The 27,393-nt window shown below is 37.6% G+C and overlaps 1 protein-coding gene across 4 annotated transcripts in view; it reads right to left on the reverse strand.

Annotated features, from left to right (window-relative positions):
- Positions 1–27,393, reverse strand: part of Dpp10 (dipeptidyl peptidase like 10) — a 1,452,235-nt gene that overhangs the window by 308,006 nt on the left and 1,116,836 nt on the right. For all 4 annotated transcript variants that reach the window (XM_021198715.2, XM_021198714.2, XM_029538361.1 and 1 more), the window contains exon 4: positions 15,787–15,881. In XM_021198715.2, coding sequence (XP_021054374.1) covers positions 15,787–15,881 — 95 coding nt within the window. The remainder of the gene's footprint in view (positions 1–15,786; positions 15,882–27,393) is intronic.

The following is a 27,393-nucleotide window of genomic DNA, read 5'->3' on the forward strand; positions in this document are numbered from 1 at the left end:
CAGGCATCGTGACACCAAAGTCAAGGAGGGACGAAGATCGGCTTTGTATATAGAAGTTTGTTCTGGCAAATGGATTGAAAGTAAGTCAGATCTGAGGCCCCCTATATATTAGGGGTTCAGGAGAACCTGTGACAAGTTAAACAAACAGTCTCAAGAATTTAAAGTGAAAGGGACAGACACGGGCACTTGGAAGTTATAAGAAGATTTTCTGTTAGTATTTGAGGGCAGAAAGAAGGTGGCTGAAAAATTCATCAGAGGTTTTAAGTCAATGATAGCATTAAAAAATGAGATAATGTTGAGGGATCAGCTTCATGATGTATCTTTTCTCTGTGTAGATGTACAAGCTATGTGTGTGTGTTTCTGTGTCTGTGTATGTATATGCCTGTGTTTGTGTGTGTGTGTGTGTGTGTGTGTGTGTGTGTGTGTGTGCCTATGGGTGTGTCTGTGTGTCTGTGTGTATCGGCCAGAGGTCAATTTGGGGTATGGGTTCCCTCAATGGATCTGTTCTTTAGGCAGCTCCTGTTAGATGTGGAACAGCCCTGTTGGCTATCCAGCATCTCCATAGAACTCCCTGTTTCTACCTCCCTGCAGCTGAAATTACACATAAATGTCACTGTGCCATTTCTTTGCATGGGTTCTGGTATCTAAACTCAGATTTCAAGTTTAAAGGTAAGTTTAACTCAGATAGATCCCCAGGACCAGATGTATCAATTTTAACTATGGTATGCTTGAGTTTGTGAAAGACATCAGGACAGGGTTGTCTAGAAGCCTCATCTCTAATGGATGAGCATTAAATGGATGCTTACGCTTAATTTCAATATATCCCTTTGTAAAATGGGGGAACATTTCCTCCTTGCCCAATGTGTTTGTCCACATTACAGTTATTCTTAACACTGTTTCCTACTGTATTCATTTGTATCCTTACCTGTAGTCCTTGAGAGGAGTTTACTCTACATAGCCTGGACTCTCTTCAAACTCGTGTTCTTTATATATCATACTATACTTAGAGTCCCAGACCAACATGATAACAGTTTTGTACCCTCTGAATGTGTTTCTTGTTTTTTTTTTTCTTCACACATGTTTAACTAAACTTGCTATAACAACTTTACCTCTCCTCCTTCCTCAAACCAAATATGCCTAAGTTCCTGTTTTAATTCTCTTCATTTAAGAAGTTGCATTTTGTGCCAGAGAGAACAGTAAGAGGTTAAGAGTGTTCACTGCTCTCCTAGAGGACAAGGCTTTGGTTCTCAGCCCCTATTAGTGTGATTCACACTTTAGCTCCAGAGGATCTGATGTTCCCTTTTGCCCACTGTGGGCACCTGTATACACATACACATATACACACATACATAGACACATAGAAGTTTTAAAACCCTAAGTACAAACAGCTAAGTTTCTATTCTTCCTTGCATAATTGGCAAATCTGACCACACTGTGTAGAAATCTACTGGCAGTTCATCAAAGGACTGATCACTACTTCCATCATAGCTCTTGTAGATTGTTTGAAATTGCAATTTACATCTTTTATTGCCATAGTAATGTCTCTATTAAGAGCCTTCACTGCAATGCTTCACTTTTGTCAGAGACGTTATAAAGAGAGTTAGAAGCAGGGTAAGGATGCTGTTCCAACTGTCAGCTACTAAAGATCACAGCAAGAAATCATTGAACACAAACTGAAATGTCAGAAGTTCCAGGAAATGGAACATAGGTATTTGCATGATTCGAGGCTGATAGAGAACTGGATGAAAAGAACCAGGATGGGATTAAATTAACACAGTTGTAAGAGGGACTTGGTGGCCTTAAAATTAGCATACTATATTAGGGAATGTTTGAGCTGGAGTAAGAGTTTCTCAAACATTTTGGAATATGATGGCAATAAATATATGTACAAGTACCTCTCATTGTAATTTAGAAAACTAAACAGAAATACCTACTCAGCATATTTCTACAGAGTAGCTCTCTATACTCAAAATTGAAAAGCAGTAATATTTTTAGTAAAAATTACAGTTTTTTATTATTACTTTTATATGATGTTGAATCCAATTGTCTGTACTATGCAGAGAACATTGCTGACCGAAACAAGGCCACATTACTAAGACAACAGACTCTGCCTTTCTAGAAGCTACCAACTGTCAAACACTCCTTAGTTATGGAAGACATGTATACACACACACACACACACACACACACACACACAATCAATCAATCAATCAATTAATCAATAGATGTATTAATGTAAATTTTTTTAAAAAGAAAAATGAAATTTAATAGGAGCTGGAAAGACTGTCAACATACATGCATGATTTGATGTCAAGTGTGGGCTTTCATTACTATTCTTTTTTTTTTTTTCTGAGACAGGGTTTTTCTCTATAGTCCTGGCTGTCCTGGAACTCACTCTGTAGACCAGGCTGACCTCAAACTCAGAAATCCGGCTGCTTTTGCCTCCCAAGTACTGGGAGTAAAGGCGTGTGCCACCACCGCCCAGCTTATTATTATTGTTTATAATTTGGTTTGTTAAAGAACAGGCAAGAAGAGAACAAACAAGTTTTCCAACTGTGGCTTTGGACAAGACCAGCACTTGCTTCCCACAGTCAGAAGTCTGTTCATCTGGAGAGGATGTGAAGTTCAGATCTTGCTTTCTTTTTCTTTACTCTTTCCCTTTCTTTACTTATTATGTTACCAAGGACAGAACTTCCATTATATATCTTTGTGATACCAAATGGTGGTTTGGTGTTTTCATGTTTTACAAATACAATGGTCACTTTCTGCTATTTGTGTTACTTTTCTAAAACAAGTCAATGCAGACAAATCCATGATATAACTAGGTAGTTTATATGCTGTGTATGCATTATTGTCTCTCCCTCTCCCTCTCCCTCTCCCTCTACCCCTCCCCCTCCCTCTCCCTCTCCCTCTCCCTCTCCCTCATCCCCCTCTATGTAGCCGGTACATAAAAGTACAAGTAGAGTCAACAAATCAACCTTAGTTACTTAGTTACTTTCCACCTTTCTTTTGGATCTTCCACTGCTTTGGAACTGAAGTAGGTTAGCATACTATATATATATATATATATATATATATATATATATATACTTATGCACATATAACACCATGTACATGCCCCTGTCTCAGTCTTCTTAGTATTGAGATCATAAGCATACACTAACATGTCCAGCTTTATTTTTTTAACACAGGTTTTAAAAAAATGTCAATCACTTTACCAACTGATTCAGCTTCTCAATCATGTGGCTATATGTTCTGTTTTTAAGATTAGTAAATCTGTACCTAGTAATCAATATTAAATATTTTATATAGATCCCCACTGCTCAATAATCATGAACAGTAATAACATTATTGTATTGATTAAGATCATAGGCAATATACCATACTGTATAATTTCTTTATAACCTTTATTTTTTTTTTAATGCTCACTGAGTTCTGTCCATAGGGTCAGTAGGTTAGGCATGGTGACTTGAAGGGAAATATGCCAGTATTTTTCTCCTGGGAAGTGTTGACAAATGACAAAGGCTCTGGATGAAAGGAGACAAGAATATTGTGACTTGTATACCCATGTCAAATTTTGTTTGTGCTGCTCTAATGAGTTTTCAAATTATCTTAAGGCTTATTATAGTTTGAATATACTTTTCTCCTAAATGACTCTGTTACATTTAAGGACATGTATATTAAATAAACCAGTAAGCAGAAACAGTAAGGAGCAGGGTAGATAGATGACTCAGTACTAAAATTTGAGATTGGATCTTCAGCACCCATGTAAGAGAAAGGGTTTTTTTCCTTTGTTTCTGTTGTTGTTGTTGTTGTTGTTGTTGTTGTTTTTGTTTGGTTTTCTGTTCCTTTGTTTTGATTTTTACTGCATACTTGTGAAGATGAAACAGGAATTTCAAAGGTGTGATAACCAGCCAGTCTATCTCAGATGGCTAGTTTCAGGCTCTAAAGATGTTGGCTCAAAATTATAAAGGATGGCAGGCAATAGGGGAAGACACTGTTGTTAACCTTTGAGTCCACATCTACAGTCAAGGGCAAGAGTACCTACATACCACAGATATACAGGAACAGTGTTTTTCTCTGTGATTTTGTGTGTGTGTGTGTGTGTGTGTGTGTGTGTGTGTATGTATGTATCTTTGTGTCTGTGTGTATGTAAAATCTAGCAAAAATCTAAAAGAGTATTCATTTTGAATCTTTTTTCTTACTATAATGCTTTATCATGTTTCTAACATGATGCTTAATAAATATGTTTGGACTATAGTTGTATAATAGCAAATTACCTCAAGGCATGCCTTCTGTAAAAATTACTTTATTATAACCAATTTTCTTAAAAGAGATTGTTCTTTGACAATGTTATTGAAGTATAATATGTTTTATGAATACTGTATCCATCCACCATCACCAGTCCTCCTCATACCCCTGTTGACACCTCTCTTCCCTAAAATTCGGCTTCAAACATTTCAAGGTTTTTTTTTTTTTTTTTTTAGATCCACTGAGATTAAGCGGAATTCTGTGTGTCTATGGGTTTTGAACTATCTATTGGAGTCTTGGTGTGCACAAATGCAGACAATATCTGGCTTTCAGCTAGAACTCATCAGCAATTAATACTTAGGAGGTCAGGATAAGGCTACCCTATACATAACTGAATACACACCATTCCTGACCCTCTGTACTTCTCACCCATCTCCTCTCTTATCTGAACTGGTCCTCTTTTTTCCCTACCCCTCCTTTCTTCCTCCCATATCCCTCTCCCTCTCTCTCCCGAGATTATTTCAGAATTTCTCCTGTCAAAAAGAAATGCAGGGACAAAGAATAGATCAAATCTGAAAGAAAGGCCAACCAGAGACTGCATCACCTAGGGATCCATCCCATCTGCAGACACTAAACCCAGACACTATTGCTGATGCCAAGAAGTGCTTGCTGAGAGCAGCCTGGTATAGTTGTCCCTTGAGAAGCCTTGCCACAGCCTGACCAATATAGATGTGGATGCACACAGACACATATCAGAGTGAGTGTGGGAACCCCAATGGAATAGTTAGAGCAAGGACTGAAGGAGATAAAGGGTGTAGTGGCTATTCCTGGTTGTCAACTTGACTATATTTGAAATGAACTACAATCCAGAATTGGAAGGCTCACCAGTGAACCTAATCTGGAGACTGGGAGATAGAAGTTTCTGATCTGGATCTTGGTATGGAGATCTTGAGACACAGTGGTGATTGAATCCAGAAGATTAAGACAGGGAGATCTCCGAGTCCAAAATCATCTGGGATTAAAGGTGTGGTGGCACACACCTTTAATCTGGGCTACACCTTCTGCTGGGGACCATATAAGGACATTGGAAGAAGGGAATCTGGCTCTCTTGCTCTTTCACCTTCTTGCGGTGTGGGACTCAGCAACTGCTAGATCCTTGGACTTCCATTCACAGCTACTACTGAACCATTGTTGGGATTTGGACTGCAGACTGTAAGTCATCAATAAATTCCTTTACTATATAGAGACTATCTGTAAGTTCTGTGACTCTAGAGAACCCTGACTAATACAAAGGGGTTATAAATCCTTCATAGGAAAAACAACAATATCAATAAAATCTGACCTCCGAAAGCTCCCAGGGACTAAACCACCAACCAAAGAGAGTACATGGGGGTTGGGAACAAATGGCAACTGGATATTTAGTAGAGGATTGCCTTATCTGGAATCACTGAGAGGGGAGCCCCTTGATTCTGTGGAGGCCAGATGACCCAATGTAGGGGAATGCTAGGGTTGTGAGCTGCCCAGTGTGGGTGCTAGGAATCTAACCCTAGTTCTCTGCAAAGAAAACAAGGGCTCTTAATTATTGAATCACTTCTCCGGCTCACAGAGACTTTGAACTTCCCAGTAGATGAGCAATTTTAATGAGTTTCAAAATAAATGGAAACATTTAAAGTTAGTCCAGGGTATAGCATCCAATATGGAAGGCTTAACCAAAAGAACTTAGAAAAGTCACTATAGCACTTGGAAATTATAAATCAACCTCACAACTAAATGAACTTAACTTACTGCCACAATGAAATAATATTCTGTCAATCATATGGATTATCATGGGAATATTTGTTAATACAGTAACACCTATAACAAGAAATAGTATCTGCTATTCTTGGGTGTTGTCGTGGCATTTTGATACTACACACTGAATTTCTAGTTTACCCCTCTTTTTACTTGCCAACAGCACTGCTGTAAATTGACCCTACAAATATATATTAAAATAATATCCAAGATCTTTTGTGTGTCAAGATGTGTGTAAGTAAATAAAGAAATAGAAATGTTTCTTTTTTCTGTCCCTTATAGGAAAATAAATACTTGGAACCATCAGAGCCCTAATAAAAATAAACTTAGCTGGGGCTGTAATTGTGCTAAAACATTTGCTTAGCATACCTGATGCCATAGGGTTAATCCTATGTATTGCCAACATAAACAGATTTATAACATGTATGTTCTAAATGACACATTGAAACAATTATTCAAATTAAAAGAATAATCTGAGGGTACTCCAGGAGTTTAAAAAAGCTGGCTATAAATGGTTTGAATGGTTTGAGTCTAGAATTAATAGGTGAGATTTTTCTCAGTCTCCCCTAACTCATTGCTGTCTTTTGATTTTCCCCAGTAATTGTTGAGGGGTTGCAATGAGTTAGATAACTCAATAGAGTCAATTCGAATTTCCTTTCTGTTATTGTGATAAAAAACACTCTGACCAAGAACAACTTGGGGGAGGAAAGTTTTTATTCCATCATATTCTTCCAGGTCACAGTCTATCACTGAAAGAAGCCAGGAAAGGAATTCAAAGCAGGATCTCAAAAGCAGCCTTGTTTGTTATTATATGCAGCACTGCATCTGACAGAACTCACTCACAGCCAAGAAAACACAGCAGAAAACATTAAAGAAGAATGATGTTGCTAGCTCACACACAGGCTTACATATAACTTGCTTTCTTATAGAGCCAATAACCACTTGCATAGAAATGGTGCCACTCACAGTAGGCTGGGCCCTTCTGTATCAACTAATAGTCAAGACAATTCTCTTTAGACATGTCCACAGGATAATATGATCTAGGAAATTCCTCAGTCAAGATTTTCCTCTCAGAAAGTTTTAAGCTGGCTAAAGTTGCTTAAGCTAATTTGGAAAGAGTCAACAACAACAACAACTATTACTACTACTACTACTACTACTACTACTACTACTACTACTACTACTACTACTGCTACTAAAGCTAAATGATGTTGATGATGGTGATGATGCACAGCACTCAAGATGACAATATCCAAGTGATTTTATTTCAGAGTGGAAATGTGGATGTACTCACTGTGCAGAAAAGATCAATGTTGAGTTATAGAGATGAAAAACTAAACTTCTATTTTATTAAAGTATATTATAGAATAGAAAATAGACTGAAAATCTAAAGATAGAAATGACCAAGAAAAAGGAGCAGAAATTTCAAAACTTGTGAAAAATATTTCATCTTTAAAGAATATATTCGTTATCTTATTCAAGAGGTTCAATAAATTGAGAATTGAGCAAAATCAAAGAAATCTTAAAATAGATACATGAGAGTCAAATAGAAAGAATTGAACAAAAAGAGGCTGAAGCCCTTGAGTAATTTCTCTCCAAATCATGACTCTAAGTTTGGAGATGCTTTGTGTCATGCCTGTCCTGGGAACCCTCAGTGGCATCTATGGGCCCAGCAGCATGCTCTTCACACACCATAGGTCTACACTGAGTGTCCAGGTGACTGTTAACATCCTCCCACGCTGGCTTTCAGCTCCCTGAGGCAAAGATCTGCCTGCTGAGGAAAGAACTCAGCACCCTTGTCCCTTCTCTGAAAGAGTTGCTCTGTAAATGAATCGTGATGAAACGCTTCCAATCCGTAGTCAGTACTTCCTTCTACATCTCCATCTTTTGTCTGCCTTTTCTGGTCAGCTCGAAACCTGGCTTTCCCTGCTAACTTGCTTTCTAGAAATAATCCTCCACCAACTTTGTCAATTTCAATTCATCATTCCATTTGTTTACATCTCAAATGATACTCCACATCTCAGCTACCCCTCCACAATGCCCCCATCCCATATCCTCCCTCTCCTTCCTCCCATTTGCCTATAAGACAGTTCTCTCCCACCCATCCACCCCAACCCCACCGCTCCAGGATCCCTTAAGCCTGGGCATCAAAGCTCCACAGGACCAAGGGCCTCCCCTCCCATTGCTGTCAGGTAAGGCCATCCTCTGCTATACATGTTTCTGGAGTCCTAGATCCTTCCCTGCACACTCCTTGGTTGATGATCTAGTTTCTGGGAGTACTGGGTGGTCCCGCCAGGGGGTCTTGTTCTTCCTATGGGGTTGCAATCTTCCTCTGCTCCTCCAGAACTTCTGCCAGCTCCCCCGCAGGGTTTCTGAGCTCAGTCTGATTCTTGGCTCAAAGCACCCATATCTGTACCGGTCATTTGCTGCCCGGACCTCCCACGGAGCAGCCACACCAGGTTCCTGTCAGCAAGGGCCTCTTGACCACAGCAGCAGTGTAGTGCTTGGATGTCTATTTTGATAAGCTGCTTCTTTTTTTTTTTTGGCAAACAGCAGTGGGATCTGAGAAAGTTTGTGAGAGTGTGATGGACTGCTGTTATCAATCTATGCTTGACAAAACCCAGAACCTCCTTGAACTCATATGTCTCCCAAGTAGATTCAATATTAATTTACTGTGCTTCCACTGTGCTATCAAAATGCCTGTCTTCTATTGCACATTCACTTGGAGACTTCAGACTCCACCCTCCCCCTAGCCCCACCCCACCAGGGTTATGCATCTCTCAAACTGCAGAAGCTGAACATTACCAAAGGCTAAAAGGGAAGGAGAGGTTGCATCACCAGCTTCAGAATCTTCAGTTGTCTCCTGAAAGTGTATTTTGCTTGCCTAAATCACCATAAATGAATATAAAATTAGATGTGTGGCAGCATACTTAAATTAAGCTTTTACTTTTATTTTATTAAAATCATTATTTATTTTTTTAATTTCTGAAATAGGATCTCGCTCTGTATCTCCAGTTAACCTTGACCTTATTTTAATCTTCCTGTCTCACGGTCATGAGTCCTGGTTCACAGGTGCAAGTGATCATGTGCATATATTATTATTACCTTAGTAGAGGGGTCACAAATGTATATTATATGCATAACTACTTACAGGGTACAATGTCATGTTTTGTTATACATGGACATTGAGCAATGACTAAATTAAGAAATTTAACATAATTTTCACCAAGCTTATCTGTTAGTTTTAGTGGTAAGGCATTTGAAATGTATTCTCCATGATTCCAAAATTCGCATTATCATTAACTGTGGCCACCCAACTATGCAATAGAACTAAAAACTTGCTTTCCTGTCTAAAACTTTCTCTGATGAACACTCTTTAAAAGTTTTAATTAGCTCTCCATGACTGTGAGTTAGCCATATGTGAAATTATTCAGAAGTTAAATGGAAGTCTGAACCAGCCATCAGATGGTCAGAGGTGTTTATAACTCCAACATCAACAGCTCCAAATAAACTGACTGGCCGTGTCTGCATCATAGAATGCAGGTCTTTCAGGAGGCCAAAGTGCAAAGCAGTGGCAGATTCTGCCTCATGTTATCTTCCAGCTCTTACCTGATATATCTTTAGCCTTAAATGGACCAAAGGAAGACCTATACAACAGCAAGTGCTGGAAGTGGGAGCCAACTCATCTTACCAGTCTTTAACAATAATCCCGTTTTGTCCCTATGAGTGATACCTTAGGATAATTTAGCCTCTAGATTATTTTTAATTGTAATTGAGGGTGGAAGTTTTGGAGCTACTTTAATCCCAGTCTCCTCTCAGAGAAACCTCTACGGATAATGCACACCCGACTGTAACACAGTCCCTAAAACACATGATGACCACTGTCGTATCTTCTCACATTTTTAATTTAAAAATTAAAATTACTATGTGCCCTAGTAAATGTGTAAAAAGAGGAACAGAATTTCCACTACCAATTTTTCTGCTTTGATGTTTGTAATTCTGAATACTGTACCATAATTCATTTTGTTTTCACGGTGTCACAGCAAGGAAAACAATAAAGAAAATCATAACCACTATGAAAGTTGACATGCCAAGAGTCTTAATGTAGACTGATGCTGTTTATACACAGAACAAAGACATACCCTCCCGGCATTCAGCCCACATTACTATTTTTGTAGTAATAAATAGACAGTTGGACCAAATCTGTCTAGCTACAATCATCCTTGGAATACCTTCTTCTTCATCATAGAAAATTATTTCTGATTCAGACTAATTTTAGAGGTTTTATTTAAACATGCATTTTGATTTTAATTGTATTAATTACGTGTGTGTGCATGTCAGTATTTACACATAAGCACTGGTGTTAACAGAGACCAGGGGCTTTGGGTACTCTGCAGGTGAAGATGCAGAGGGTTTTGAGCTACTGGGTAAGGGTGCTGGGAACTAAACTGGGTCCTCTGGAAGAGAAGCAGATCTGTAACCCACTGAACCTTCTCTCTGGCCCCTTTAACGTATATTTTGAAAGGTTAAAGTGTATACATTCTTATCTCTTGTTTACTAATATATTCATTAGTACCTAAGATTTCTTTATTAAAATATGTCTTAATATTTAGCTACATGAAACTTGGATATATAGTCTTACACTAGCCCCCACCTTTTTAATTTTGGAAAGTGAATTGGCAGAATACTGTATGACTATTATTCAAGATTACTGCCGATCCTCACACTATCAATAATAAGAGGATCACAGCTGACACATAGGGGATGCTTGCAATGTTGCTCTGCACCCTCTTTTATCTGAATTAGTTCTGGATCTAGAAATAATATTTCAAATGCTTAGACTTGTTAGTAACATCTTTGGAGCTAAATCAATTCTTTTCCATTCTCACATTTAAAGAGTGGTAAGCTTTTTTATGAGTCCCCAACCTTAGAATTTCATTCACCTACCTCAAATCACAAAGTATACAGTAGGACATTTTTTCATGGAAAAAGTGTGCCATGAAAATCATATTTTTTGACAGTTATGTCAATATTATTCTTATTTAAAGTCTTTAACCCATGATTACACAACTTAAAACAACCAGTTAATATATTTAAAATATGCATGAAATGAATGAAAAAAATGGCATCGAATGATCCAATATGGGACCCAATACACTCTTCTGACTTTCATAGGCAGTGAACACTCATGGCATACACACAGAAGCAAGAATAAGAATAAAATAAATCTTTTAACAAACAAGTAAATTGACATTTTTTTGGAAAACCATGTTTTCAAAGAATTAGAGTATTGTGCTACATACTTACACATTTTTATCAATAAAGTTTCTCAGTTGATTTTCTATGAATTTATCAAGAGACTTTTAGTTACAATTATTATCATGATTGATTATGGCTATAATTAAAATACCTCTCATTATGCAAAGGAACTACCTCTTATTTCTGATAAATTATTTTTAATACCATGACTTAGTAGAGTTGTTAAATCAAAATATTAAACTAATTCTAACTTTAAAACCCAGTTGTTCTTAATACTACTATCTTAGAGTGGGAAGGATTTAGATTTCTTTTGAAATCATATCCTTATAATTTACATTTTTTCATCTCAAATTTTGGGTAACAGGGTGACCACAATCTTATCTCCTAACCTTTACTCTAAGACTTGTAACCTGCATAACTACACTGTTTTGTATATGAATTTAAGAGGCCTATGCATCATATAAGAATATTAATTAGAAAATTTATTAAATGTGGCTCTGTTAAAAGTTATAGTTTAAAAAATGTGATAGGTAGCAGAGAAAAAACTGCGAAAAGACATCAAAGAAATATTAAAAATATAGGTACATAAGCCTAGATAAGTTGCATTAATTAGCACATGGAGGCTTTATTAATGAGATGAGACAGAAAATTATGCTTTAACTACACAAGAATAGGAATAATGGATGATGGGATGGAATGAATTGTTTCTCTTGCTATGTCAAGGAAACTGAAAAAAAAAGCATGTACTAAATTCTAATGAAACAAAAACAATTTCTGATGAAAATAAATATAGCATTTATCTGAAGTAGGCTGTGACTGGAAGGAATCAGTCACAGACAGAGATATTCCCATACTGGGGCTCTAACCCTAATCTGAATGATTTGACTGGGTGACAACAGTTTGCTTACAAAGGTTACCGACAGGGAAAGGAAACGATGAAAATGCATATGATCTTTTGCTTCCTAAAGCAATGCTGCAGAAAACCGACCACATTGATTTCATTTTGGACTACCATGATCATATGCTTACTATGCCCAAACCACTCTTCCTTTTTCCTGTCTTATCATCCTTTGGAGGGCTTGTTTTCCACTATGAAGTGATCTCTCAGTGGTTCTTGTTCTTCTGTCATGTCCCCAAGAACCACAAAGTGGTCCTTCACTTAGAGCGGGAATACTAGAGGCTGTTCTATGTTGCTTTCTACAGTCCTTTATGAAAGTTGATACTATCTCCTCAAAGGATGTTTATTCCCTTAGAGAGTCTTAGATAATTACATAATGGCAATCAGTCTTACCTATTTTTTGTCTCTTAAGTATTATGAAGTGTGACATCCACAACAATTATTTCTAGATAAGTATGGGTTGGTTACCATTTAAACAAAAATGTCATTATTTTCTCTTAATTAATAAATCAATTTTATTATTTTTCATTACTTTTGTGGATATGTTTTTGTGTGTTCATTTGTGTGTACAGGTCGGAGGACAAGCTGCAGGAATTAGTACTCTCCTTAAAGCTGTGAGTTCCAGAGGTGGTAGGACTTAGGTCATTATGCTCTTGGCAGGTTGCCAAGACACTCAATTATTTACACACACACACACACACACACACAAAACTTAGTAATGATTGGTTACTTAGTGGCTTCCTTTCCAAAGTTGCTAAACTTTTATATATGGATATTGATACAGATATAGCTATAAAGATAGAAAGATAGATAGATAGATAGATAGATAGATAGATAGATAGATAGATAGTGTATAAGTGTTTTCTTTGTGTGCATCTATGTCTATTAAATGAATCAAGTACATATCTAGTACACATCATTAGGGGCAGAAAAGAACATCAGATCCCCTGGAACTGGAGTTATAGATAGTTGGGTACCATGATGTCGATGATGGAAATCAAACCCAGTTCCTCTAGAAGAACAGTGCTCTTAACCACTGAGCTTCCTTTACTACATAGCTCAGTACTACCCACAATGCACTGGTTCTTCCACATCAGCCAGCAATGAAATGTCACCGAGGTCAATTGGCAGTGCTAATTGTTCTCTTAAGGTACCCTCTTTCCTAGTGACTTGAAGATATGTCAAATTGATTAAACAAACACAGACACCAAAAATTATAAATATATTCGTAGCATGGATGATTTAAGTATAAATAAGCAGGAAAAATGTTCATTTCAGGATCCCAACAAAGCTTTAAGAGCTAACTCTAAAATTGTATCATAAAATACAGAGACAGAACATTACCAAACTCATACTACAAAGACAAATTGTATAAAACCAGATAAATACAACATAGAAATATAGACTAATTTCCCAGATAAATGTAGGTAAATTTTTCTCAATAAAACACTTGCAAAAGAACTCACAAATGCATTACAAAAATCATACATTTCCTGATTAGGTCAACTTTCATAGCCTAGAGATATCAGAAAGAAAAGCCTAGATTGAGGAATTACCTTTATCAAGCTGGCATGTGAGCCAGGCTGTGGAAGACTCTCATTGTTGTTAATTGATATGTGGGGAGTCCCAGCCCACTCTAGGCAGCACCACTCCATAGGCCAGTAGTCATAGAGTATATATGTGAAAGCTAGCTGAATATAAGTCTGACTTCCAGCCAACAGCAATCTCTAATGTCCTTTTTTCACTTCTTTGGCTGTGAAGTGAATTTCTTGGTCAATGGCAAATGTAGTAGCAAACAGGCTTGCCCACAGTTCAGGCTTGAGTTCTTTCCTTAGCTTCCATCATTAATGGTCTGTGACCAAGAACATTAAGGAGAATAAATCTCTTCCTTCTTCAAGTTGCTTTAGGTAGGCCCTGTTTTTTTGTTTTGTTTTGTTTTGGGGTTTTGTTGTTGTTGTTGTTTTGTTTTGTTTTGTTTTTCACAGCAACAGACAGAAAACCAGAACAATAAACCATGACTGAGTAACTTTAATTCTAAGGTTTTTAAAATTAGTTCAGCATACACTAATTCACAGCTGAAATACAACACATAAGAAACAGAATCATAGGATCACCTTATGTAGATAAAGCTTTGACAAAGTTCAACATAGCTTTATGATAACATCCCTGAAGAAATTGTGACTAAAAGGTATGTCCTTCAATATAAAAATGCAGTATATATCACTATCCCCAAACCTATGCCAAATAGGGAAGCTAAAAGCATTTCTTCTAAAACCAGAAAGAAAACAAAGCTATTTACCTTCTACAGTATCCCTTGATGTGATGCTCAAAAAGTCGACTATAACAGAAATAGCATAGGAATAAAAGCAAAACTAATAAGAATGAAAGAAGTAAAAGCACCCTATTTGCAAGCAACACAATCCTATACTTAAAGGGCCCTAATGACTAGGCCAGAAAATTCTTAGATCTGATGAACACTTTCAACATGGGAGATTGCTCAGTTGGTGAAGTGTTTGCCAGGCAAACATGAGAACATGACTTTATGTTCCTAATATCCATCTGAAAAGCTGTATGTGGCAATGCAATGTAATCCCAGGCCCAGACAGAAAATGAATGATTCCTAGGGCTTGCTGGTAAGCCAGGATAGTAAGCTGGTGAGCTCCAGGTCCAGTGAAGGGAACTCATCTCAAATATAAAATGGAGAACAATTGAAGATGAAGAGATCTGATGTCCACCTCTGGCCAACACACACATGCACACACATGCACCACACACACACACAGACACACACACACACACACAGACACACACATAGACACATGCACATCAGAGAGAGAGAGAGAAAGCAAGAAAGAGAGAGAGAGACAGTGACAGAGACAGAGAAGGGGTGACAGACAGGCAGAAACAGACAGACAGATAGACACAAGGAGACAGATGGTGCAATTGTTTTAACAATGGGTTAAAAACACTAATATGGACAGTTGATTGTCAGGATTAATACTAAAAAAAAAAAATGGATTTGTTACTGAAACCAATCTACAGATTCATTTCAATCAGCATAGAAATCCCAAAGAATTCTTCAAAAACCTAGAAGAAATAGCGAACCTAATGTTCACATGAACACAACCATCATCAATTTCCTGGTAATCTTAAACAGTAAGGAAAATGCTCCAGGCTCTCAAATTATCACAGAGCTGCAACCAAACCAATGTGGCACTGATAGAAAAAACAAAAAGTTGTAGAGACGAAAGCTAAATGGAATGAGAAGCCCAGTAATAAGCCCCAGTGCCATTGCCAGTTGTCCCTGACTAAGGTATCAAAAGCAAACTTTGGACAGCAAAAGACACCTCTACAGCAGATGTTCTGGGGAAATTCTGGATTGCCATGAAACAAACTGAAACTATTAATGGAGACAATGGAACCAGTTAGAAGAGTAATTTATCAATATGGTATGATATCTGAGTCTCAGTTTTCTCCATGAAATGGGGTAAAGGTACTGTAGCAGAATTACAGATATTTAAGTATCCACGAGAGGCATTGCTGATGAGCAGTGGAATATATCATACAGTTAATTATCCATCACTTACAAAAGTTGAGTTGTCCAATAACAATGTGGAAGCATTTGATTCTGCATTCAGTTTCATGACGTGTCCATTGTTGGTTTTATAGACCACGACTGTATCTGCAACAACAAAGATAATTCATAATTGAAAAGTCCATCAACAGAGTTTCATATCTGTAAGGGAGAAAACATGCATTATAAGCCCACATTGTTGTCAGCCTTCAATAACCCAAGCAGATTTCTGCACTTGGCTCATATTAATCTTCTGGAAATATCAAGACACTTGCCTAACACATGCTTCATTGTGCATTGAACATAGGGTTAGTGAAAGGGCTCCTCATTTTCATGGCTTAAATGGAAATTAATTAAAATATAGGCAATATGCCACCCATTTTGAAAAGAAAAAGAGACTGAAAGAATACCCTACAGCTTCCAAGGAAACCATTCTTCGTTTTTATCTACAATCCAATATTTAAACAAGAGCTACCGATTTACTGTAACTTCACAAGACTACATTATCCCATTGAGAACTACCTTCCTGAAGACTTGGACCCCTTTCTATTCCTATGTCAACTGTTTCCTTTTTGGGTCAGAGATTCCCTTCTCTGGTGTTTTACGAGTTTTAGATGACCACAGACCAAAATCACCAAAGCTGTTATCATACCAACCAATCCACCTTGACAACTTTAGAAGATGATCTTGTTTTAAATTTATTTATTATGTATACAGCTTTCTGCCTGCATGTATGCCTGTAGACCAGAAGAGAGAACGAGAACTCATTACATATGGTTGTGAGCCACCATGTGGTAGCTGAGAATTGAACTCAGGATCTCTGGAAAAGTAGGCAGTGCTATTCACCACTGAGCCAGAAAATGGCGAGGATGTGGAGAAAGTGGAACACTCCTCCATTGCTGGTGGGACTGAAAGTTGGTACAACCACTCTGGAAATCAGTTTGGCGGTTCCTCAGAAAATTGGACATAGTTCTACTGGAAGATCAAGCAATACCACTCCTGCTCATATACCTAGAAGATGCTCAAACTTGTAATAAGGATACATGCTCCACTACGTTCATAGCAGCCTTATTTATAATAGCCAGAAGCTGGAAAGATCCCAGATGTCCCTCAACATAGGAANNGATACAGAAAATGTGGTAATTTACACAATGTAGTATTACTCAGCTATTAAAAACAATGAATTCATGAAATTCTTAGACAAATGGATGGATCTGGAGGATATCATCCTAAGTGAGGTAACCCAATCACAAAAGAACATACATGATATGCGCTCACTGATAAGTGGATATTATCGCAGAAGCTCAGAATACCCAAGATACAATTTGTAAAACATATGAAATTCAAGAAGAAGATAGACCAAAGTGTGGACACTTTGATCCTTCTTAGAAAGGGGAACAAAATACCCATGGAAGGAGTTACAGAGACAAAGTATTGAACAGAGACTGAAGGCATGACCATCCAGAAACTGCCCCGCCTGGGGATCTATCCCATAAACAACCACCATATCCAGACATTATTGCAGATGCCAGCAAGAGCTTGAGGACAGGAAACTGATATAGCTGTCTCCTGAGAGGCTCTGCCAGTGCCTGACTAATAAAGAAGTGGATGCTCACAACCGTTCATTAGACAGAGCACAGGGTCCCCAATGAAGGAGCTAGAGAAAGTACCCAAGGAGCTGAAGGGGTTTGCAGCCCCATAGGAGGAACAACAGTATGAACTAACCAGTAACTCCAGAGCTCCTTGGGACTAAATCACCACTAAATCATCAAAGAAAACACACTGAGAGACTCATGACTCTAGCTGCAGATGTAGTTGAGGATGGCCTAGTCAGTCATCAATGGAAGGAGAGATGCTTGGTCCTGTGAAGGTTCTATGCCCCATTATAGGGGAATGCCTGGGCCAGGAAGCAGGAGTGGGTGAGTAGGGGAGCAGGGGGATGGAAGAGAGGATAGGGGCTTTTCTGAGGGGAAACTAGGAAAGGCGATAACATTTGAAATGTAAATAAAGACACTATCTAATTAGAAAAAGAAGATAGTCTTTATTTGAAATAACCTTTTATGGTTTAAAATAGCTAATTTTTACATATGTGTTGGTTAATTTTTGTAAACTTGATACAAAACTACATATAGCCAAGAAGAGGTGATTTCCGTTATGGAATTGCTTCCCTCAGATTGGTTTGTGATGGGTCCAGGAATGGTACACAGCTACAGTCTGGTACCTTACTCACCCCTTCTACATCAACAATCAATCAAGATAATACCCCACAGATTTCCTTAACATCTGCAATCAGCTGCCAATAAACTGGATCTTGGCATTCGCTTTGCCTATCAACATCATAGGCCTGCAGCACAAATAGTATATTCACATTCAGACTAAACATCTGGGATACTTCCTATTTAGTCTCTCTGCTTCCTTTCTCAAACTGTAAAAAGCCAGACAGGCTACCTGTATTTCCTGTTTGGTCTTACTCATGGATCTAATCTCCAGTTTTTCTGATTTCAAGGCCACGGACTTGACTAAATAAACTTAGTCCCATTCCAGTCAGTATTTTTCTGCCTAATAGATCTCCTCTGGACTCCTTGATTTTTATGAGCAAAACACCATAGATTCATAAGAAAAACTAAGTATCTTTCCTTCAGTAAGCATGCCTCCACAGACTTTTGCTGCACTGTTAGTTATTACCATACCCTTACATGCACACATTTTTGCATCAGAGATAAATACAATCCTATACCCTCAGAGTGGTTCATCTCTCAGAAAGCCATCACACAGTATAATGTTGAACATGATGACGTCTAAGGTTCGAGAGACAAAGCAGATCTGAGAGGGTACTTCTTATGAATAGTCCTAGGCCAATTGATGATAGAATGAGAAAATGTAATTCATGCTACATGGACTCCCACAGACAAAACTCTAAAGTATATGTTTTTATTAGGGATCAAGGTAGGAATGTTAATCATTATTTCTCTTAGAACAAAAGTAGAAAAAATTAAGCTTGAGAAGATAAGGACAACACTTAGCACTGATTATTTTAAAGTTAATTTTGTTGGATAATTGGACTTGAGAATTGTGAATAATATTACCTCTTCATGACATGCCCCAAAGTTTTTCCTCCTGGTCTTTAAATTTCATCAGAGGAGAAACCTTCCCTTTTCAATCCATGTGTAACTCTTTAGCTCAGTATGGATCAAAGATCTCTCAGAATAATACAAAACCCTCTAGTATCAGTCTATATTTGTTGTTTCACAAGCCAATCATTCTAATCTAGTTTTCAAGTTTCCACATTCATCCTGACTTACTGCTTGACTTACAATCACTAAGGGACCTACCTGGTCCCCTCAGAATTTCTTTTGCTAGATTAACAGGTAGCATTACAGCAAAGTGATGATAACATGCCTTATAACTAATCTGATATTGGGCAATGAACTATGGGTGGATCATCCAGGAGTGAAGTGCCTTAACATGGGAAGATTAAACTAGGTGTACTTCAAGTATCCTTGAAACACAGCTTTATACATGCTGCTACAGTGCCCTGATTAAATAATATTTCCTTCTTTTCAGCTCCCTGAATTTTAAGAGCCAATTATCTGAAACACATATTTAACTCAATCAGTTCTCTAAGAGGAAAATATTTGATGGGAAAGCCTCACTGTCTGTCTCCACTATCCTCAGGGCTTACATTTGCAGTCTCCAACACAGATAAACAACTGGGAGTGCCATTGAGGCCCAACACTTCTGTCCTTCATTCCTTCCTTCCTGTGTTCCTTCCTTCCTTCTTTCCTTTCCTCCCTCCCTCCCTCCTTCCTCTTTCTTTCTTTCTTTCTTTCTTTCTTTCTTTCTTTCTTTCTTTCTTTCTTTCTTTCTTTCTTTCTTTCATTTGTTTCTTTTTCATCCTACAATCTGAGTAACAAAAAGAACAACACAGCAGGAGCTGGAGAGGTGACTATCCTTAAAAAGTAACCCCTTCTATTTGACAGGGCTTGGGTTCAATTCCCACAATCACATGATACTCACAATTACCTGGAACTTTAACTCCAAAGGATCTGGTTTCCATGGCACCGCATATGTATAAGGCACAAATATAAACCAATGTAAAATATCCCAAGTTATAAAAATATAATATTTTTAAAAGAGAAATATATACCAGTATATTGAGTCTTAAATTGTTCAGATATATGTAATTTGTATCTCTTCAACCTATTGTTAGGAGGAGACATTTCATATAATTTTGATTTTGATGTGCATATATATATATATATATATAAAATATATATAGATAATATATATATTATATAGATAGAATCTCTATATATTTTACATATATAGATTCTATCTATATATCTTATATATATTATCTATATATATTTTATATATATAGATTCTATACATATTTTATATATATATATATATATATATATATATATATATATATATAATCTCAGCCAAGCAGGCCTAAGACATGACTTAGTTGTAAAACTGCCTGAAATCTGCCTCAAAAGTTTAAATTTTCACACTGAAACAATGACCCTAGCTATGTAAACTCCAGTCCCCACAAAGACTTATATCATCCCTGTAATGGTAATGGTTTATGTTGTTTGTCAAGTTGACAGGATCTACAATCACTTTAGATATAAAGCTCAGAGGGGGATTTTCTAGGTTAGGTTAATTGGAATTGTGAAAACCCACATTCTGTGGGTTTAAGATTATATAAAGACTTAAATGCTAGAGTGGCATGGGAACTCATATCTTCATTCAGAGCAGGTGTCCAGAAGAGCTTCAGTTCCACTGCTATACCTTTACCACCATGATGGAGGGAAAGAGATGCTTCATTCTGTAAGCTGCTCTTCTTAAGTATTCTGATAGAGCAATGAGAAAAGTAACTAACACAGAAATCTGGCCTGAGGAGCAGGAATACAGCTGTAACAAAGTGATGCTATTACCTACGGTCCTTTAAGGTTTACAAGAAGTTGTAAAAGATTTGAAAGTTGATGTAAGAAAGCCCTAGGCTAATTTAAGCCAATCTTAAGAGGTCACCTGGATAGGAATTTGCAAAGCCAGACTGCAAAAGAAATATGGACAATGGGGGGCTTGGTTTATGCAGTTTTCAAGCTGGGGGTGGGGGAGCTGTATGAGAAACTGGGCTAAGAACCATTCCTCCACGTATTGGCAAAGGTTAAATTCTGGTTAAATTCTTCCCACTTTGAGAAATTGTGTGAGTCTGAATTTCAAAGAAATGCACTAATTGTTTGGCAACAAAAATATTAAGTCATCACCATCGTCAGGTGGTGCTAGACTACAGCTCACTGCTTTTTATTCATATCTGTAATGGAATAGAACAAAGAGAAATATTTTAAAAAGTAAGTTTTGCCTATAGAAGAATTCTGAGGTAATTCAAAGTCATAGAAAATAGAATTTGTATCCTGAGAGTAAGATTCTATTAGTTAAAAATTCTAACATAGATGAAAGCAAAGACATTTGAAAGAAGAGGAACTGAAACGCCTTCTGCTCCAAAATAGCCACCTGAGCAGACAGAAATCCATTTGGTCTAATGGAGCCTATGATACATGTCACCATGCCAGCATAATACAGTAGCATCTCCATCAATGCCTTATAGACATGACAGACGTAAGATTAAGGGGATCATGGAGAAACACATAGAACTTCCAAAAGTCTGCCGAAATCAGTCATGGATTACAAATTGAGATTCTTTGAAATGAGGCACTGATGGGCAGGACACCTTACGAAGTTACAAAGAAAAGTCCTAAACTGAAATGTCGATACCAGAATGGCCGCAGTAGCATGCTAATGGAGGAGAGCTGAGAGCTTGCACCAGAGAGGTACCATGAGTGATGATGAAGGCAGAAGAGCCATACTAAGGAGGTTGTCGATGCCCTTTGCTGCTCAGAGGATGCTATCAGGAGTCTGGAGGATTTGGAGTTTGCCCTGTCAGCCTTGGTTCTTGCCTTTGTCTGGTTGTTCCTTGCTCTGTCTTCACTATACCCTTATGGAATAGGTATATTTATTCTGTGCTGTTGCATACTGAACCTCTCTAACTCTTGATTTTATAGCTCATGGTTAAGAGATTATCTTAAGTCTCAGAAGAGAATACAACTTTGAAGCTTATACAGTGTTGGACTAGTAAAGTTGATGGCAATTTTAATGTATTTTGCATTATGGAATTGGTTATGTATCTATGAAGACAAAACATAGAATATACTAGTTTAAAAATGATATGTGTGAATGTCAAATAGACAGGGATATAATTGTGATGATTTAAATGAATCATAAACTTGATTCAATCTAGAATAACGTTAAAGACAAATCTCTGGCCATATCTATTATGACTACTTTAGATTAGGGTTACGCATGGGCTGGGCCAAATAAAAAAGAGAGAAACTAGTATGAGCATTCATCTCTCCATGTTTCCTGACTGTGGATGCAACAGGACCATTTCACTTACACCCCTGCCATCATATCTTCCTACAAGCATGATGGACTTGTACCCTTTCTCTATGAACCAAAATAAACCACTTTCTTCCTTAAGGTGCTTTTGACAGATATTTGGTCACAGCAATGTAGAATATAACTAATATAGAATATCTATCACCTGCTTCCAGATGCTTTCAATTTTTAAAATGTTCTCACCGACAGTATCAGGTAATAAATGCCAATCCATTAATATGTTACCTAGTGGTTTTATGGGAAGCTGGCATCTGAAAAAAATCCAAACTTTATCTGGATTAGCATAAAATCACCTCATTAGTTGATGCTCGTTTTATCAGTTATGAAAAATACAAGTTTGCATTTAATTTGGGCAAGAGAATTTGCTTGCTTAATATTGAATTATAATATTAACTCTGTATAAACAATTCTTTAAAAACAAAAAAGTTATAAGAGCATGAATGTAAATTGCAAGGTGTACTGGCTAGTTTTGTGTCAACTTGACACAGCTGGAGTTAACACAGAGAAAGGAGCTTTAGTTGGGGAAATGCCCCCATGAGATCCAGCTGTGGGGCATTTTCTCAATTAGTGATCAAGGGGGAAAGGCCCCTTGTGGGTGGGACCATCTCTGGGCTGGTAGTCTTGGATTCTATAAGAGAACAGGCTGAGCAAGTCAGGGGAAGCAAGCCAGCAAGGAACATCCCTCCATGGCCTCTGCATCAGCTCCTGCTTTCTGACCTGCTTGAGTTCCAGTCCTGATTTCCTTTGGTAATAAACAGCAATGTGAAAATGTAAGCAGAATAAACTCTTTCCTCCCCAACTGCTTCTTGGTTATGTTTGTGCAGGAATAGAAACCCTGACTAAGACACAAGGTTTATTGAAGCATTGAGTTCAAACATGATCTTAGGTTAAAATAATGTATTTTTATATCTATAAAAATGTTTTCTGTATCATTATATTGTTAAACAAAACACAGAACCAATATACTGGGAAATCAAAACTAAAAATTATAGAATGGCATAATAGAATGTTTTCACAGAAAAAGTCAAACTATTTCACAAATGATTTATTAAATATTGAGTTAAGATTTCATTCCTTAATTATGCAACTCAAGAATCAATCAAGAATCCTTTGCCATTCATGATTGGAACACAACAGGGAGCCCATCCAACAAGTGAAAAATACTCCTAACAGCAGTGCCACATTTTCTCACTATTTCAGAAGACCCCCCTCCCTAAACCACAAGAAACAGCTTCATCTTTTTATCTACTTCAAATTTCATAAAGTCCACAATCTTTTCTTGCAAACTTTTTAGAAGAGGAAGCCTTGCATGTTTATTTTGAAAAAATATATTGTTTTCCCCTCTGCTAAATCAATGCTTTCTATTCTGGTTCTTAAATATAGTTGATTTCTGCAACTAGTCATACTTTCATAATGAATATATTTCCCTTAATTGGAAAGTATAATAAGTCTATTATTCTGTTTCCTGTAACTCAAACTTTTTCACTTGCTCAATACTAGCCCACACAAACTTCTTTATGTAGCAGATTTCTATGTCACTGTGTCCATTGCCCAAGCTAGTTTTCAGACCTCCTAAAAATTCCAGTTTCTGTTTCTCCTGATATTGGAAACTGCCAGCATCACTGTCAAGTTACAATTACCAGTTCCAACTTCTGCTACTTCATCTTCAGTTGCCCCTAACTCAGCTTTCCAGGGTGAGAGAAAGATGAGCAGGAGCATTTCAGGTACTTGTCTCTTGCTTTTAAGCTTTTGCCCTACTCAAGTATCCTTTTATCAAACAGGTCCCATCTTCCCAGAGGATATCTTCAAAGCTCAGCTCTTGCCTTCATTTTTTTCCTACCTACTCTTCTCTGAGTGATCATTTTACTGATATCATCATGCTGATTGACTCTGGAGGAGATTTACAAACAACTGTATATTAAACTCAGCAGACTGAATGCAAATGCTTTGAACCTGTGGCTACTTCAGCTCTATCCATGTCTCCAAATTTCATATGCATATGTCGTGATCAGAATGCGAAATTTCCTGTAGAGACTAGTGTGCTTGACCACATTGTCTCCAGTTATTAGCACTGTTTGAAAAGTTGGAAAATATTTAGGACATGAGGCCTTACTGGAGGAAGTGGGTGGAAACTGGCCTTTATAATTTTAGGTGGTCAGCTTACACTACTTGGTTATAAGTTTACGAGTTGAACTAAATTATTCCTTCCTTCTCCAACCAAAAGCCATCTCTCTCCAAGCTTGGCTGCTTGAAGTTGGGGAACTGATGATGTAGCCAACTCTTTTCTTCTTGTTTTCTTCGGTATCTTGCTTCTTTTTGATATACGAAGAGTAAGTGTTTTGACCTTTTGTTTTATTGTTTTATCATATTTGATTGTACATTAGCAAATTCCACTTGGTGCTTCTGTGGGCAAACAATTAATAGAGAACCTCATCAACCATCTTATCCCTGCTTTCTAAGAATTAATTATTTTTCCATTGTAGTTCTCAGTGTAGAAAAAATTTCAATTCTCATTAGAACTTTGAGATCATGTAGAATTGGCATGTTGTAGATCCTGAGTCACCCTATCTTGCTCCTTAATAACCACTTATTGTTCATTTCTATGTCTAACCTAGGTTAGGAAAACCTATGTTTTCCACTATCAGAGAAAGATTCCAAAGAACATAGCAATGACAAAATAGCTTTGGAATGTGTAAACTTAAGTACACCACTAACATAAGAGATAAGGATATCATCAGTCAGCACCTTCTAGCTTTTTTGTTTGGCAACACCTGTACAAAAGCTTTATTAGCATCAAACTCATAAGCTCAAAGGGCTCTGCCTAAGTGCACAATCTGTTGTAATTTTCAAGCAAAAAAAGAAGACTTCAGCAGTCTTCCTCTGCCTTAGTTAAACATCTTAGGTCAGATCAACATTGTAAGAAACAAAATATGAAGCTTTTTTTTTTTTTTTCAAAATAAAATTATCTTGAGTCAGTTTGACTTTCCCTTCTACCTGGGGGCTGATGGCCTGAAGACCTATGGATTGAGAGTCTTCCAGGATCAACTTCAGTGGGACAGAATAAATCATCTTTATTAAGGGTGAACAAGGGTTTTGTAGATCTTGGGGAGCAGAGAGGGGTTTACATGGTGCATATACATTATTGACTAGGGCGCTCATGCTTTATTTACATGAAAAGGAATTCCACGAACCTGCCAAGAGATTTCTTGGGTTTACAGGTAAACTGATTGGTCATAACACAGTAACTAATTATCATATAGAGGGAAAGGATGAGCTAGACTTATATGCTGACTCATGCAGCGCTTGCAGGAAGCTCTGTACAGGGTTATCCTCCAGACAAGGTCAGATACCTGTGCTTAGAAACACTCTCCAGATAAGATCATGCAGAGAAGAAAATCAGCTGAGAAAGGGAGTCCTCCATTTTGCACCAAGCTCGGGGAGCTTTCCAGTCATGGTAGACACTGACATAGACAGCAAGGTTTCCCAGAAAGTCAGCACAGGTCTAATTTCAGATGAAAAGAAAACACTAGGTCCCTGCTGCTAGTGTGACTACCTACCACCGCCACTCAGTCAAGCTTCCCCCACCAACTAAACTAGAAATTTGGAGTCGAACATTACTGGGAACCAAGCTTGCCTTGTGACCTACAGACTAGCCAAGGTTGAAGTCCAGCTATTAGCTGAGAGCCAAACCCATGCACAAGTTCTCTTGATAAAAGGACAGAGGAGTGGCAGGGGGAAAGCTAAGACAAAGCTGATGTGGAAGACCAAAGAAGTCAAAGTGTGGAGTGGCTTGCTCACTGTACAGTTTACCCATATTATTCTCTGCATTGAATAGCATCCTACTCAGGCTTGACTTTTTCAGCTTGTAAAAGTAACTGCCTTGTTCCCCCTACTCTGAATCTCAGATGTAAGTATGGAGTCAGGGTCTACATTTCTCACAACATCAAAGTTGCTTGTGGGACCAGCGAGAAGATCCTAATGCCAAAGGGCTTGAGCAATAAGCATGAAAACCTGAATTTTGGTTTCCATAATACATGAAGAAACATGGGTATGGCTGTGCATGCCTGTAATCTCTGCTCTGGTGAAATATAAAGAAGCTACACTTGGAGCTTGCAGATCAGCACCATAACAGATTAGTACACTCCAGGTTCTGTGATAGTTACTGTCTGAAAAAGTCATTAGGAAGAAAGTGACTATGGTAGACACCTAGCATTGACTTTGACTTCCATACAAAAGAAGACAGATACCCACATATCCACATGTACATGTCTACACATGTCTACACATGTTTGCACATATGCATATTTGACTGTGGTTTTGTTCTTAAAGATTTGTAAGTCAGAACCACCATGAATTATATAGGACAATTATTTCAAGCTCACATCCAAACTAAAAATACGAGAATAAATAAATATGTAAGCAAAAGCTTGGCCAAATATACAAACCACCTCTCCCATCTCTCCATTTTTTTTTCTCAATTGTGCATTGCTTCTGTTTTTCCATTTAAAAAGACTAAACAAATTGGCTCCCATTTTCCAGTTGCATAGAAGAATAGCCAGGTGACCATGTATCTTATACAAAGGGAGAGTTTTCTTGACCAACAAGATATCTCAATGGGTGAAAGTGCTTACAGCTAAGCCTAATAACCTGAATGTAATCTCTGAAACCCACAGGATACGTGGAGAGAACCAACTAACACAAGTTTTCCACAGATCTTTACAGGCATTGACTATAATTGCACACACTCACACACACACACACACACACACACACACACACACACACACAGGCAGAGAGAGAGAGAGAGACAGAGACATAGACAGACAGAGAGAGAGAGGAGATGAAAAGAGGAAAGAAAAATAAAAACCAACCCTAATTCTTTATTTCATCTGAGTAGATGTCTCAGAAAATAATTCTTTTGAAAAATACTTTGAGATTTATTTATTTTATATATAGGACCAATTGCATACATGTCTGTATGTATACCATGTGCATACCATGTGTTTGTGGAGTTCAGAAGAGGTTTGCAGACTGAAGTGAGAACTTTTTGTGAGTTACAGTATGAGTGCCATGAACTAAATCTAGGGCTTCTAAAAAAGTCATTAAGTCTTGCCAACCATTAAGCTGTATCTGTAGCATTGAAATGAATTCTTTA

The sequence above is a fragment of the Mus pahari genome, chromosome 5 (assembly GCF_900095145.1).
Source record: "Mus pahari chromosome 5, PAHARI_EIJ_v1.1, whole genome shotgun sequence".
In the NCBI taxonomy this organism is placed as follows: Eukaryota; Metazoa; Chordata; class Mammalia; order Rodentia; family Muridae; genus Mus; species Mus pahari.